This window comes from Apostichopus japonicus, chromosome 4 (assembly GCF_037975245.1).
Source record: "Apostichopus japonicus isolate 1M-3 chromosome 4, ASM3797524v1, whole genome shotgun sequence".
Classification (NCBI taxonomy): domain Eukaryota; kingdom Metazoa; phylum Echinodermata; class Holothuroidea; order Aspidochirotida; family Stichopodidae; genus Apostichopus; species Apostichopus japonicus.
Genome location: NC_092564.1, coordinates 1566707 through 1580703, shown reverse-complemented (window position 1 = coordinate 1580703; position 13997 = coordinate 1566707). Strand labels below are relative to the sequence as shown.

The window sequence follows — 13997 nt, the reverse complement described above, 5'->3', positions numbered from 1 at the left end:
ACAAATCACTACTTAGTGTATGGCTAAGATCCTGGACTGTATGCTAACCGTATATTCGTACTTCAAAGTATTGTACAACTACATGCGCGAGAGACGTAACTGAGCTATGACCACATTCAGGCCCTACACTATAGTGCAAGGGTGATGGGTGGGCCCTTGTGTAAGGAGACTGGGTGGTTCATGCTGTAAGGGGTACTGGGTGGATCCTGTTGTAAGGGGACTGGGTGGGTCATGCTGTAAGGGGAGTGCGTGGATCCTGTTGAAGGGGCCTAGGTGAGTCCTGTTGTAAAGCGACTGGGTGAGTCCTTTTGTAAAGGGACCGGGTGGGTGCTGTTGTAAGGGGACTGGATGACTCCTGTTGTAAAGGGACCGGGTGGGTCCTGTTGTAAGGTGACTGGGTATGTCCTGTTGTAAGCGGACTGGGTATGTTCGGTTGAAATGGGACTGGGTGGGTCCTGTTGTAAGGGACCTAGATGAGTCCTGTTGTAAAGGGACTGGGTGGGTCCTGTTGTAAGGGGACTGGGTATGTCCTGTTGTAAGGGGACTGGATGGGTCCTGTTGTAAGGGGACTTGGTATGTTCTGTTGTAAGGGGACTGGGTAAGTCCTGTTGTAAAGGGACTGGGTGGGTCCTGTTGTTAGGGGACTGGGTTTGTCCTGTTATAAGGGGACTGGATGAGTCCTGTTGAAAATGGAATGGGTGGGTCCTGTTGTGAGGGGACTGGGTAGGTCCTGTTGTAAGGGGACTGGGTGGGCCCTTGTGTAAAGGGCCTCGGTGGGTCCTGATGTAAGGGGACTGTGTGGATCCTGGTGTAAAGGGACTGGGTGGGTCCTGTTGTAAAGGGACTGGGTGGATCCTATTGTAAGGGACTGGGTCGGTCCTGGTGTAAGGGACTGTGCGGATCCTGTTGTAAAGGGACTGGGTGGGTCATGTTGTAAGGGACTGGTGGGTCCTGGTGTAAGGGATCCTGGTGTAAGTGGCGTAACCGAGTAGTATTTTGTATCGTGTCAATGATGCCGTCATGTATGATCTTTCTTTTCGTTTCTTTTATTTGTTTCCACACCACGTGTTACATATAATACAGTCTAAATATAAAATGAATGCATTTACAAACATGATGTGAAGGAAGTAAACTAAAAAACTCTTGAGGGCTTGTCGAGATCTTACTCCCTGAAAAACCCCAAACAGAAGAAATTAGAAGCATCGATTACAAGAACCCATCCCTAAGCTGACAATACCCATGTACCAGTCCCACCCCCTCGCTCCCACCCCACCCCTACACTTGCAACTTTAGTTACAAAATCACCTAATGCGTAGTTACGTCAATGATATCATCACAAAACATAACATCAGTGCATACTGATAAATAGTGATTTGAAAAGTTATTCCTATATAGGCGCGTATCCAGGATTTTCAAACCCGGGGGGCGCGAATTACTATCTAAGCGGAGCGCCACCATCGGTTGGCGCGCAGCGTACAAGAAAATTTCTTATTTTGATACCCCCAGATCACCGGAAACGGCACTTCTCGGGCTTGAAATGACCAACCAGATGTACACTTTTTGCCTGAGAACCAAGTATTTCCTAATAGTTTTTTTTCCATCCATAACCTTTTTGAAGATTGTCAACCCGGCACACATCATGTTCGACCTGATCGCATCTCCTGTGGGTCTTTGCTTTTGTAGGTGATTCTACGTCGCGGCCCACAATACCCGTCAGCCCCACTTTTCAAGGTTTTAAGCCCCATATTTGTTCAGAATTTGAAAATTCACATTTCTCGTGAATAAACTCACTTCAAAACATACCCATAATGTTGTACAAAATTTCATCTATGGACAACCAATATGGAAAAACTTCCTTCAACCCCTAACAGACCGGTCAAAATTGCACGAGTAGAGGGAAGTGTGATGCAGAATGTTGGTCAGAAATTTTCGAAACTTCAGACACAGTTAATTTATTGGTGTACAAATATTAAAACCTCTTATAACTGCTATTATAAAACTTGGTTGAAGGAAATGAAAAAATAGCAGATATTTCCGAAACCGAACACTACACACATAGGCGTAGGAGGCGCGGCGGCAGTGGCGGAGCTAGGAGTATTGGTCAGGAGGGGCGAGAATGGTCTGTAGGGGCGCTTTCGACACTATCTAAGCGGAGCGCCACCACTGGTTGGCGCGTAGCGTACAGAATTTTTTTTGAGTAAGGATACTCCCTAGATCGCCGGAAATGACCCTTTCCGGGCATGGCTAATTTGCAGATAAACGAAGAATAAGGTGTCATCGCCAAATTACACCAACAAAATGTGACAAATGTCAATAAGTAGATGAGAGCGCAATAAAAAAGTCAATAATCTAGAATAAGTAAAATGTGGTAAAGAGCTGAAAAAGGCGCCAGCAGTCCATTTGAGTCCGTCAGGGGGGGCATCCGCCCCCATGACCGTATGGACGCTCCGCCACTGCGCGGCGGAGGTGCAGCCCCTAATTCGCCATTACTAATGTAAAAGAGAGTTTTGACATAATTGGACCTCCATGCTTATTATACATCTACATGAGACATGTCGTTGTTTACATTAGCATCCCGCGGTATACTGCGCAATTTTAACGGAACGTACGGTACATGATGGCATGCGATGTAATAACCGATGCTTGCTTATATGATATTGACATTAACACGTTGAGCGCGCGCGAAAATTTTTGGTTATTTTTTCAGGCAAGTCGGACAGTTTTGAGGCTTTTCATCCTGGAACGCCATTTTCATGCTCACTGATATGATGTGATATCTGCTGTTTGCGTTACAAATTCAAACAGGCGCGTAGCGAGGAATTTGTCAAGGGAGGGGCGAAGCCTGTAGGCAAATTATCTAAGCGTAGCGCCACCATAGGTTGGCGCGAAGCGTACAAGAAAATTTTGGTCGAAAATGCCTCCCAGATCGCTGGAAATGGCACTACCCAGGACCATTTGTTAGCGCGAAGCGTACAAGCAAATTTTGGCCCAAAATGTCTCCCAGATCGCTGGAAATGACACTTCCCAGGCCATCTAAGCACTTTCTATTTTGAAATTACTTAGCGATATCATTTAAAAAATGCTGAATGGGGGGGGGCGGGCGGTCGCCCCCATCCCAAAAATCGTCATGTTCCCCGACGACGCGGTCGAGTTCGAGACCAGCCACAGTTGGTTTCATAGCACAATTCTACACACGCGTTATGATAGACCATATATAGTATATATATACTTTTAAAGTATATACTTTTAAATGTATTTACAATATTGCACCGCAGTACCTTTGTGATTTAATTTCTCTTTACACTCCCTCTAGACCGTTGCGTTCCTCGTCCGCTCTGCTTTTAACTGTTCCTAACATAAGAACTGCAAAATTTGGACCGAGATCTTTTAGCTATGCTTCGCCTGTTTTATGGAATTCACTCCCTGAGGTTTTAAGAAAAATTGAAAGTTTTACCCTTTTTAAATCCAAACTTAAGACTCATTTATACTGCAATGCTTATAATATCTGAATTCATTTTATGTATTATTATTTCGTAAATTGTTTTCTTGTTATATATGTTTTACTGTTTATCTTGTAATTATTTTCTTTTGTCCACTATTTTTATTAACTTAATTTAACTTGATTTGTTTTGTATTTTTATTTCTACTTATTTTTGTTTTATTCTTCATCATGTAAAGCGCATTTGAATATATATATATGTTATAGTATTTGCGCTATATAAGGAACCATAATAATAATAATAATATAGATCATTAGTGAGAGAGGAAAATGGAAACGCCAAAAAATGGAGTTGTCGGTGTAAGGGGTAGGGTGAGTCACACATTTACGAAATCATTGATCCGTCACTGCCTACCCTTCAGCGCTGTAAAGATGTCACTGTTCCTCTTTCTCTTCCCGATGTCTTCGCGTTTTTCTTTTACTCCCTCCTATTCTCCTTTTTCTCTCTTTCTTCATTTTCTTTTCCCTTCCTTCCTCTCCTCCTCCTCTTTTTCCCCCTTTTTTCCTTTTTTCTTCTCTTTTTTTTCTCTCCTCTTTTTCTTACCCGGGGGGCGCGCGCCCCCAACGCCCCCCCCCCTGGATACGCACCTGTTAGTTATAAGACTTTATACTTGGCTTGTAAATCAATGTAGCTGGTAATAAGTTCCAAACCTTTGAAGCTCGGTAACGTATACTGAACTTTGTGAGAAACGTGAAGGGTTGATGGGATTTCGCGAAAAATGAGCATGTCGGGTACCATACCTGTGTATCATGAAGCTAATTTACTCCTCGACAAAATTAGCGAAGTGTTTTTCAGCAGAAGATTGTTCAGAAATGTATATGAATAGGACCCCGAGATTAAGGATCCCATGAGACTTCAAAAGATGCAAGGACTTAAAAGATCACTAGTTGGATACCTTGGTCCAGCCATCGAATTGTGCTTAACGGCTCTCTTCTGTGGAATAAACAGGCTACTTATATGACTGGAACTAGCACCAGACCAAAGTTGATGAGAAAATTTGATTTTAGTTTCATCAGACGAAGTATCTCGCGGTTCATCATTTCGATGTGAGTAGATTGTCCTATATGGAACGCATTTTGCGACAATTTGTATGGGAGTGGGAAGACAATGTTTGTAGAGTGAGCATAATTGCCCATGAAATAGTTTGAAGTGAGCTACGGGTGTACGAACTTAGTTCATTTTTGTGCCAGTTAAACTCACAACTATAGATAAAGCAATATCCTAATAAACATTTATTGATATGCTGAACTCTTCATATTAACTAGTTTGTGTCTTCCTACAAGATTGACTCATTTTGAAATGCAGCAAATTTGTTTCAAGCAACGAAATCATCATGGACATTTCTAAAAGTATAAAGTCATCAAAGTATTACTGTTGTAGATTTTACGAAGCATCGAATTTTTTTGTCAGTTGATTCATCATGTTTAAGGTACTCACTGTGCTGTTGCCATACAGACACATTCATTAAATATTTATATGTTCTTTCTTCCCGGGTTTTCGAATGTGTCGCTAACCTATATTGGTGTATGACTATGTTATTAGCTCACCGCTTGAAACATTTAAGTTATATATGTTATTGAAATGAACAATATAGTTGAAGATGAACATAAAGTACGTTATGCTTTTCGTATGTGTTTACTTACTTCGAGATTTGAGCTTGGCTGCTTCCAGAAGGTTTGTTATATTTGCTTCTACATCAATGGAGAGGGTTTCAGAAATCACATCTCCTCTGTCTAGTACACCAAGAATGGCACTAGCTATCAACCAAAATACTCCTCCATCTACGTGGATGACACTGCATAACTTCCAATCGTATTCGTGAAATACGTTAACGATGAAGCCACCTATAGCCTCAGCACGCATAGAGGTACGCGTGAATGTGGTAAAACGCGTGCGATCCTCGAGGTCAGCTGTTATCGCGGCACCAGTAATAGCAGGTATGTTCCAGTATGCGACCAAGTCAGCTATGCCGTACATTTCTGAACTGGAGGGATGTCCTAAAACTACATGAATGCTATAGTTTTCAACTAAATCGGCAACCATTCCAACGCCTATCTTAGGACCATTGCGGAGCGTTTCCCTAATATACCTAGTAAATGTAAAGTTTAGAAACTCTCCGTTGTCCACCTGCTCAGCAACCTTATTGAGTGCAATATTTATTGCTGGTTCAAATTGTGAAACATCCAATGCCGACCCAAATCCACTAAAAAGTAATGCGATACGTATTTCTGTCTGTGTACTCACTGTAGTTCCAAAAATCAATATCAGAAATATAACGCAACTATGAAATTTATCCATGTTGATTCAAAAGGAATTCTGAAAATGGAATTGAATTTTGTGTCTTAAATAAATTTCAGTGACTTACTATTCCAGATGATGTATCAATATCGAGTGTAGCGTTTGCTGTATAACTTTCATTATCAGTACACTAACCCAGTATCTGAATATATCCTTTTGATCGTATCTCTAATTAATCAACAAGGGAATGCGTGTTACTGCTTATCCTATAGTCTTCCCACCAATCACGGACTGCCTCTGGCATAATAAAGAGTAATAGTAAAAAAAATCCATATATTTGTTTAGGTTATTAGAGCTATAGGCACTAGCTTGCTACCGTGTACTTACAAAGCGGAAGTTATTTGAGAAATTTGACACAATCTCGTTACGTGTCAGCAAGACAAATATACCAAATACGTTCTTTAAGAAGAAAATTTCCCGTAAAATGAAGTGATTCAACATCAGAAATAAGACTAAGAAAATGAAAGGAAACAAATCCGAAAATAACATTGAGACATGAGAGGAGCAGCATTTTTTTGCATTTTTACAATGAAAAAAAAAGAGGAAATACTGGTGACGTCAGCGATGTCGTATAATGTACCTTAGTAGTTTTACATTTAGCAATGACATGAAAACATCATTACAGATCTACCGATCATATAACGTATATGATTCCTTGTTTATATGACGTAGAATCAGAAACAAAATACTGTTAGCGATGTGCTTACCCATGCACTTTCAAAGAGCCTGTGTAAAGTTAAATATATCAAGGTTAGAGGGCCTGATGTTTAGAAAAGTAGCAGGAGCAGATGTCGTGTTATTTTAATCTTGCTTACATGGAATTTATATTTTTAGTTTGAACCACTCAAGGTAGATGGGAATACTGAGATTTGTTGAGTTTAAACCTGTCGTTAAAGATTGTCAGAGACGTTTCACAATTATTAGAAAACTAAAATAGCGGTTTCCCTTGTTTTTGTCGTATCATGCAAGTTTGAGGTATTATTTACTTGACGGAATTTAAGTTATACTTGTACCCTTTTTCAAAGCACAATATGTTTTCGTTTTTACTTTTAGGTAATTATAGACAAGTATATTACGAAGTAATTTTTTTTTTATGTTGCCACCAAATATACCACTTAGTATTAAAATATACCAAATGGTAATGTTGCATCAATTGAATTTACATAAGCCTTTATCCTGTTATCGTAATATCTCGATTTAAATTATATATAATATTTTAATTGAATTTTTAATGTTGGTTGAAAATGCTGGCTATCGCTCTTTGGCTGTCATGATTTGATATAAACATAACCACTGCGGGAGCTATAGTACACTCGGGCACCATTTAACATAGTTTATGATTTATTTATGCATGACGTGAGGGGTGAGACGCCATTTCTTATCTGTGCAGCTTAAAGGTTTCACCTTTTGCATGAGGTTTTTTCAACAACACCATGGCTGGGTGATATCTGTCTGAATGGAGGAGAAGCAAACTCTGTCATTACTGGTATACTTTCTAGGACAGATATGTTTGTTGTGAATAATCGTTATCGCAGACAGTAGTGTAAAATATTATCCCTTTTGGAAGATATATACACGAGTTTTTATACTCTCTACATACAAAGGACTTCAGACTTGAGCGAGTCTCCGGTGTTGTGACGTCATAGAACTACCTCCTGTTCCTATATTTATAATATTTCTAGCTTTATTCATTACTTTATTCATTTATTTACTTTTTCTGTGCTTGATGGTATCAATGTTTCTTTCTTGATTAGTTTCCCTTTGCCAATTCGCTCTATAATTCACAATGAAATTATTCACAGAAAAACAAGGGGAAAAGTTAAAGGTTTCGCCTCTGTGCCAGCGTCACAGAGACATTAATCATGCTTCTTCCTTAAACAGGACTTTCTAACCAATTACAATTCTAAAAGTCGAGAAAAGATTATCGGAATTGTATTTGGAGGAAGTGTTTTTAACATATAACTTATCTCTGTTATATAGCCTACGCATATTAGTTGTGTATGCTTCAGGGCTAAAATATAAAATCTACCCTAAATGAATTACGATGTTTACATTAATTTTAACGGTTTTGGCTCCGAGTTGTAACAACTTAAAGGAGAGCACTGCGCAAATGATATTTACGAAATGGCAGGTAAATATAGTCTGCGGTGGAGATTGATTATATTCCGATTTTCGAAGAGACGTCAGTGATTCTAAAACATTCCTATCCTCTTTATGGATGACAATCGTGTCTGCAAATTGCGCTTTTGTTTAGATTACAGTGAATTCTTTAAGTTGTTTTAACGTCATATATTTCTCAGTTGTATTTTGATAAACACAAATTGTTGAGTTGAAGATCAAGACCTACAGGTTACTGTTTACAGAAGACAGCGTTCACAGACAATTCATCATTTTACCAAGGCTGTTAAATACAAGTGCCGGCTTTAAATCTAGTAGACATTCTTCACCAGTTTCAGTCACCGATCATAAGTGATCATCAACGCAGCCATACTCTCAGTATTCGGGATATACAACTCACTAACCTGCAGTCGTATACCATTATTCTTTGCGTGTGTTCAACATGAAATTGTCTTCCTTCGCTGTGTTTGTGCTATTAATATCGGTCACTTTAGCTGCAAAGGAAACCAAGAAAAAGAAGAAAAAGGAAGGGCCTCGAGGTAACGACTGTTTCGTATTACTTTTCATAATGTTGTGTTTTTCCTTCAGTTGACATGAACGTTCAATTAGCTCATTAAAGAAGCACATTACATGCTTTTGTTTTTGTTTAATAATACCACTGCTTTAGGTGTGTTGTTAGTCAACAAATAAAATCACATTCTTGTTCTTTTTAGTTTTTCTGCGTTTTACTTTAACAAAGGCAATCCCTTCTCGTAATGACTTTATTGTATTCATGATAGAAATGCAATGTCTGTAATCCGTAGGACAAAAATTGACTATGATCATTCTCTCTACTAACAGCAAAAGTTAATAATTACCTGATGATGAAGGAAGCTAGTTATAGCCAATATGATATTGAGTTAATTACAACTAACTACCATTACATACATATAATAATATGCATATATAAGTATAATAAAGTAGAAGATGGATACAAGTTAAAGACAGTACTTCATGGCATTGTATTAAGTAACGTTTCTTTTAATTTAATTTCATACTGCATTTTATTTCATTTCATTTCGTTGCATGTGATTTTATTTCAAACCTTTTCATATCTTTTCCTGTCATTTCAATTCCTCATGTTTCATTTCAGATCTTTTCAATTCCCTTCATGTCATATCTTTCATTTCACTTCATTGCATGTGATTTCAGCTCATTTCGTTTCAATTTGCTTCCTTTCATATCTTTTAACATCATATTATTTCTTTTCCTTTCATGTCGTTTCAATTCCTCATGTTTCATTTCAGATCTTTTCAATTTCCTTCATTTCATATCTTTTCATGTCAGTTCATTGCATGTGATTTCAGCTCATTTCGTTTCAGTTTGTTTCTTTTCATGTTATTTCACATCATTTCATTTATTTTCGTTTCATGTCGTGTCATTTCAAATCATTATGCTTCATTTCAGATCTTTTCAATTTCCTTCATTTTATGTTTTTGTTATCATTTCACTTTATTTCAGTTCATTGCAAGTGATTTCAGCTCATTTCGTTTCAGTTTGCTCCTTTCATGTTATTTCAAATCCTATCATTTATTTTCGTTTCATGTCATGTCATTTCAACTCCTTATTCTTCATTTCAGATCTTTTCAATTTCCTTCATTTCATGTTTTTTCATTTCACTTTATTTCAGTTCGTTGCATGTGATTTCAGCTCATTACGTTTCAGTTTGTTTCCTTTCATTTTATTCATTTAATATATTTTGGTTTCATGTCATTTCAATTCCTTATGATTCATTTCATATCTTTTCAATTATTTTCATTTCAGTTAGTTTCATGTGGTTTCACTTCGTTGCGTTTCCTTTCATTTTATTCATTTCATATCGTTTCTTTTCGTTTTATTTTGTTTCCTTAATTTGATTCGATTGTACCGTATTCTTTGTTATCTGTATCATTTTTGTGTATGCAAAAAAAAAAAGACTTAAAATTTGTCGACTCATTCTGCATGATTTAAAGTTAAATTTGACTTTAATAAAGGTACTACACTTTTATGTGATGTTTGTGCTAATTATCACCAAATCAAATAAATTTCTCGTAGAAATTACATGTAGTGAACAATATACACCATGCATGCCAATTTAAATTAATCCACTTGAGTTGCATGACAATTTTTGCTGATCTTCTCTGCCTCGTGTTTGTAAGCCTTTTGTCTTTGGGCGGGAAATGGGGGCAGCTCTAGCGAAATTGTTTTGAACCAATCCACGAATGGAAACAGATCCGCAAAATTGGCGTTACTCTATACAAAAACACGGAAGTCTACTTCACCGCCTCGTGTTTTAAGGAAATTAGAATACCTCCTCCCATGAGATATAGTTATCCCATGAGAGGAAGCAGAGTCTTTGATAAAGTAGTCATCACTTTTTCTTGAGATATCTTCAGTGAAACCGAACTTTTTATAATCCGATTTCGGATATGCATGGGTATAAAAGTTCACATGTAACGACAACAGTGGATGGCGGTATCATTAATGAAAAACTTCATGGACAATATCAACTAAATACGATTACGTACGGTAACTTTATGTAATGGAGTGTGGTAGAATTGAATAGTTTTCAAAGGAAGGTTAGGTTTTTAAAAGTCATGTAGTGATACAAAGATAGCTTAAATGGCCTCAAAGTTTTACATAATTCCACGGTGACGAAAACTAAACGATTAAGGTATTTTAAAGTAAACTTTGGTATCGTCGTGTTTCTATCTGCTCCATCAGATCCTATATGATTGGATTATTTTTAAAAACGATTGTCTTTTTTTCGGCAGGAATCGTAAAGAAAATTATACCACAAAGTGAAGTTTTGATCACAAGCGGTAAAGTGGAGAATGTGACTCTCAACGTGGATATTGTCTTCCAGAAACCTTTCAAAGGAGCGCCTTTGGAAGGTCATAACATGTGGGAAGTGTCGCTTTGGCTAAGTCGACTTAAAAATGGCAAAGATGAACAACCTGGGGTTAGGAATGGCCAGGTTCTCAGTAACGAGCACCGTAGCCAGACAATCAGAAACAGAGCCAACTCTCTTAGCTTTGACGTAAGTGAAATAAACATAATCACATGTGATTAAAAACCGTCGCGTTGTGCTTTTTTATTTATTTTTTTACTCCAACTCCTTGTCCAACCTATATCGTCGAGTCTTACGCAAAGACTACATTTGATGAAACTAACAAATCAACTTCTTCATTTGGGGTGGGGGGGGGAGTTTAATAACAGTGTTACATTCGTTCCTCGAGCAACTAGTATAGGAGCTAACTAACCATACATGCTAAGAGATCATGTCAAGGGATTTGAACTTTTATCCTTCATCATTCCAATAAAATTTGGCTCTTCAAACTATAAAGAAAATCACGTTTTGTTATGATATTATCGAATTCTGTAAGAAATATTCCCTCAAAAGTTATACAGACGTAATTATTGAAGAGGTATATTAGAGCTATTTTTGATATAGGAACATTGAGATGCCAGTTTTGTTCATAAACAGGTTAGTCAACGCCGGATTTGTTTCCCCGGCAAATTCTGCCTTCTTTGTAGGCGTATACGTAACACGCACACCGATACGACGTTAGAATCAAACACTTCCCTACATTGGTCTTTCGCTCTCCTCTGCTAATATCCGATACAGCAGGGTTCCCTAACTGGGGTGCATGAACCCCCAGGGGGCGCGTAAGTCCATACCAGGGGATTCGTGAGACGTTTCTGAAAGTCAAAACTAGAGTACTTTTTGTTGAACTAATATCTGATATATCATATATTTAATAATGTACAAAAGTCGTATCGTACCTATCGACAAACTCTTTTCGCGTTCCATTCGCATATGTTGCCATAGAAGTGCCATACCGTGCATGTGATAAATAACTGACTTATGAAACAGACACAGGCCGCATGACTTTGGTGAAGTTGGTGTACGCATGATAGTACAATATTACACTATGAACGCAATCTTTTACGAAGCACTGTTATGAGTATTATAGCTTAATAATGACTCAGATTGTGTCTCGAAAAGTTGGGGGTTCGTGGACAACTCTGATATCCACAGGGGGTTCGTGGGGGATAAAGTTAGGGAAACCCTGCGATACAGTGTCGCGTGTAATTACAATTAGTGAGGGGGAGACACGGGGTGCTCAGCGTCTCGAGACAATGGCTGCTGCTACTGGGATTGGGGTCGCACGTATAAGAGTATTGGTATGGATCTGTTTGACACAGTGCAACCTTCCTCATATATTATAAGGAAGGCAATGTTCATTTCAGGGTGGCATAGGCCGCAAATCAAGTTAAAACGTCAGAAATACTGAGCCAAAAGTGACGGGGACAGCAATAAATTTTTGGTCTTGAGTATTTTTGTATTAAACGGTTGATTGTATATGTCATAGTTATATAGGCTATGGGTATTTATTTGAGGCGACATCACGACCTCCATTTAAAGGGCCCACCCAACTTTACAATATTCCATTGTTTGGGAGCCATGCACTTACCAGAACGTTTAACGACGACAGTGTATATATATATATATATATATATATATATATATATATATATATATATATATGTGTGTGTGTGTGTGTGTGCGTGTGTGTGTGTGTGTGTGTGTGTATTTAGAAGTAGAGGGACAGAGAGAGGTTGGGAGAGAGAGCATCCACCTGGATTCGAACCCGGTCTCCCACTTTACATGCGGACACCCTAACCAGTAATACTCAACCACTGTGATTCTACTGGTGTGAATGCGTAATTTGTATAACTGAGAGTTTATTACGCAAGTGGTATATATGCACAAATAGCACCCCTCGTGCTTTTGACAATGTACACAGAGTTACCCCTTTTTCCATATAGACAAGCCAACCTGTAATTGTGAAATGAACGTGTATCAAGATTTCTAACTTCGCGAAGAGTCCCAAAAGGACGAAGTCGCTCGTGAAGTGGAATTGTTCTTAATTTAATATACATTTTTGTCATACCATATGTAATTATATATATTTATATATATTTATATGTATTTATTTAATTTCTCGCAGGGCATTAATGTTTTAGTCGATCTTATAGGACAGGACTGTCGTGGACTTAACTTTATCTGCGCCCGTTTCATTGCCATCAGTAAGGTTGTGAAGGTAAAAAACAACGTCGGCTGCTCGGCAATCATTTGCCAAGGTGAGAACTGCGATCTTTAAAGCATACGATAGAACAGACCTGTATCCAGGCTGTGTACGTTGGCTCCCCCCTCCCACCCACCACCTCCCTTACCGCCTCCCCGGCCCCCCGCCCCCCCCCCCACACACACACAAACACACATTTCGGAACGCCTTCCCATGTAGACTAATTTACCATAACTAAATTATAACTAAGGCCTAATTTCTCTTTAGGATATATGTGATCCATTACCTATAATATGATAATGTACCGTAGTACAGTTTTATATGGTACTTGTGGAATAGTGACATACCATTGGATATTTTCCCTATACGTATAACGCTGTAACGACTATGTATTAACATGTTGCAAGGGAGGAGGAATAACTGGTCCATCCTTAACCTGTTGTAGCCACGGAATTCCTGGCTACGGGGCTATCTAAGAAATACCTGGTCCCTTCTTAACCTGTTGGAGCCATCAACCAGAATTCCTGGCTACGGGTCTATCTAAGGAATACCTGGTGCCTACTTCAGTTGTTGGGGCTTCGGAATTCCTGGCTACGGGTCAATCTAAGGGTCAACTAAAATAGGGACCTTGTAGCGTAAAATGAATAGCAATGAAAGTAAAGGCGAAGAATAAGACTTCTTCAGATTTTTACTGAATTTCTGAAGAGTTTTTTTAGTACGTAGGATTTTATCAATCTGCAGCCCACCCAATCCACATGGATATATCAGTTAAAACTGGTAAAGGAAAGTAACCGTTAATAATCAGTTAAGACTGTTGTGTGTTATAATGATTGTTATCAGGTGTCACACTTACGACCAGTTCGTACTGATAAAAATTACAGAAATACTTTTAGCGAACAAATCTACGGATAATGATATACTATAGACTGACTAGACCATACTCTATGGCATCCGTCAGTATTTTAACATA

The 13997-nt window shown here is 38.4% G+C and overlaps 2 protein-coding genes across 25 annotated transcripts in view; one reads left to right on the top strand and one right to left on the bottom strand.

The window, feature by feature from the left end:
- The window catches only part of LOC139966083 (atrial natriuretic peptide receptor 1-like), a 161401-nt gene that overhangs the window by 101412 nt on the left and 45992 nt on the right, over positions 1–13997 (bottom strand). Inside the window, exon 1 of one of the 2 annotated variants that reach the window (XM_071968774.1) lies at positions 5144–5847. The exons of the other annotated variant lie outside the window; for it this stretch is intronic. Within the exon in view, the coding sequence (XP_071824875.1) occupies positions 5144–5798 (655 nt within the window). The 5' untranslated portion in view covers positions 5799–5847. Of the gene's footprint in view, positions 1–5143; positions 5848–13997 lie in introns of those variants that run through there. 2 annotated transcript variants of the gene reach the window in all.
- LOC139966081 (uncharacterized) overlaps positions 8229–13997 on the top strand; it is a 32545-nt gene continuing 26776 nt past the window's right edge. For 15 of the 23 annotated variants that reach the window (XM_071968764.1, XM_071968746.1, XM_071968751.1 and 12 more), the window contains exons 1-3: positions 8230–8455; positions 10709–10974; positions 12950–13082. In XM_071968764.1, coding sequence (XP_071824865.1) covers positions 8359–8455; positions 10709–10974; positions 12950–13082 — 496 coding nt within the window. In that variant the 5' untranslated portion in view covers positions 8230–8358. Of the gene's footprint in view, positions 8456–10708; positions 10975–12949; positions 13083–13997 lie in introns of all 23 variants that reach the window. The other 8 variants (XM_071968767.1, XM_071968758.1, XM_071968765.1 and 5 more) reach the window with 2 other exon arrangements.